General features: G+C 55.8%; 1 protein-coding gene across 2 annotated transcripts in view; it reads left to right on the top strand.

The window, feature by feature from the left end:
* The first annotated feature begins 420 nt into the window (after window positions 1-420).
* LOC108694856 (mushroom body large-type Kenyon cell-specific protein 1) overlaps window positions 421-719 on the top strand; it is a 44,805-nt gene continuing 44,506 nt past the window's right edge. For both annotated transcript variants that reach the window (XM_018204540.1, XM_018204539.1), the window contains exon 1: window positions 421-527. In XM_018204540.1, coding sequence (XP_018060029.1) covers window positions 434-527 — 94 coding nt within the window. In that variant the 5' untranslated portion in view covers window positions 421-433. The remainder of the gene's footprint in view (window positions 528-719) is intronic.

Raw genomic sequence — 719 nt, 5'->3', positions numbered from 1 at the left:
ACGTTGCACCCAGCAGCGCGCGGCGACGTATACACGCGCGCTTCCCTTTTCCCTCACGCACGCACGTCTGACGCTCACGCGGGGCGCGTTGAAAGATATACACATAGGAACGTTGGCGGAAGAGGAACAGATTGAAGGAGAGGGATTTACCAGGGAGGGAGCAACGAGGGGTAGAAGGAGGAAATCGGAAAGAGACACGGAAGGGAAACTAGAGCTGTAGGGGTGGAGAAGGGATAGAAGGGTGAGCAAGAAAAAGAAAGAGGAGGAGAAGGAGGAGGAGGTACGGGAGGACGACGACGAGGGCGACAACGGCGACGACGACGAGGAGGACGGAGGAGCGCCGGCGGTGGAGGGGGTGGACATCCACGCGGGAACACGAGGCAGGCGCACCCGGCCGGCACGCGCACACACATCCTAAGATGTGATTTCAAAAATGGCGGATTGCCCCTATGCCCGCTGCATACAGGAACGCAGACACATCCGACGGGAGCTGCTGCGATGGACAAAGAATATGGTCTTCGTAGTCGGTGAGTAAAGAATCGAATCGTTCCATCCGGTGACAAATTGCATTTCTACTTACGTAAATGTGATACATATTTTATATATCGTCATGCGTGCGTGCGATGCGTGAAAAAGATATTTTCGCGCGTGGTACACGCGCGCACCAGGATGTAAGGCCAATAACTGTTGGCGTGCGCGCGCGCGCTCATCTCTACAAG

This window comes from Atta colombica, unplaced genomic scaffold (assembly GCF_001594045.1).
Source record: "Atta colombica isolate Treedump-2 unplaced genomic scaffold, Acol1.0 scaffold125, whole genome shotgun sequence".
NCBI classification, from domain to species: Eukaryota; Metazoa; Arthropoda; class Insecta; order Hymenoptera; family Formicidae; genus Atta; species Atta colombica.
This window is presented reverse-complemented; position numbering and strand designations above follow the sequence as displayed.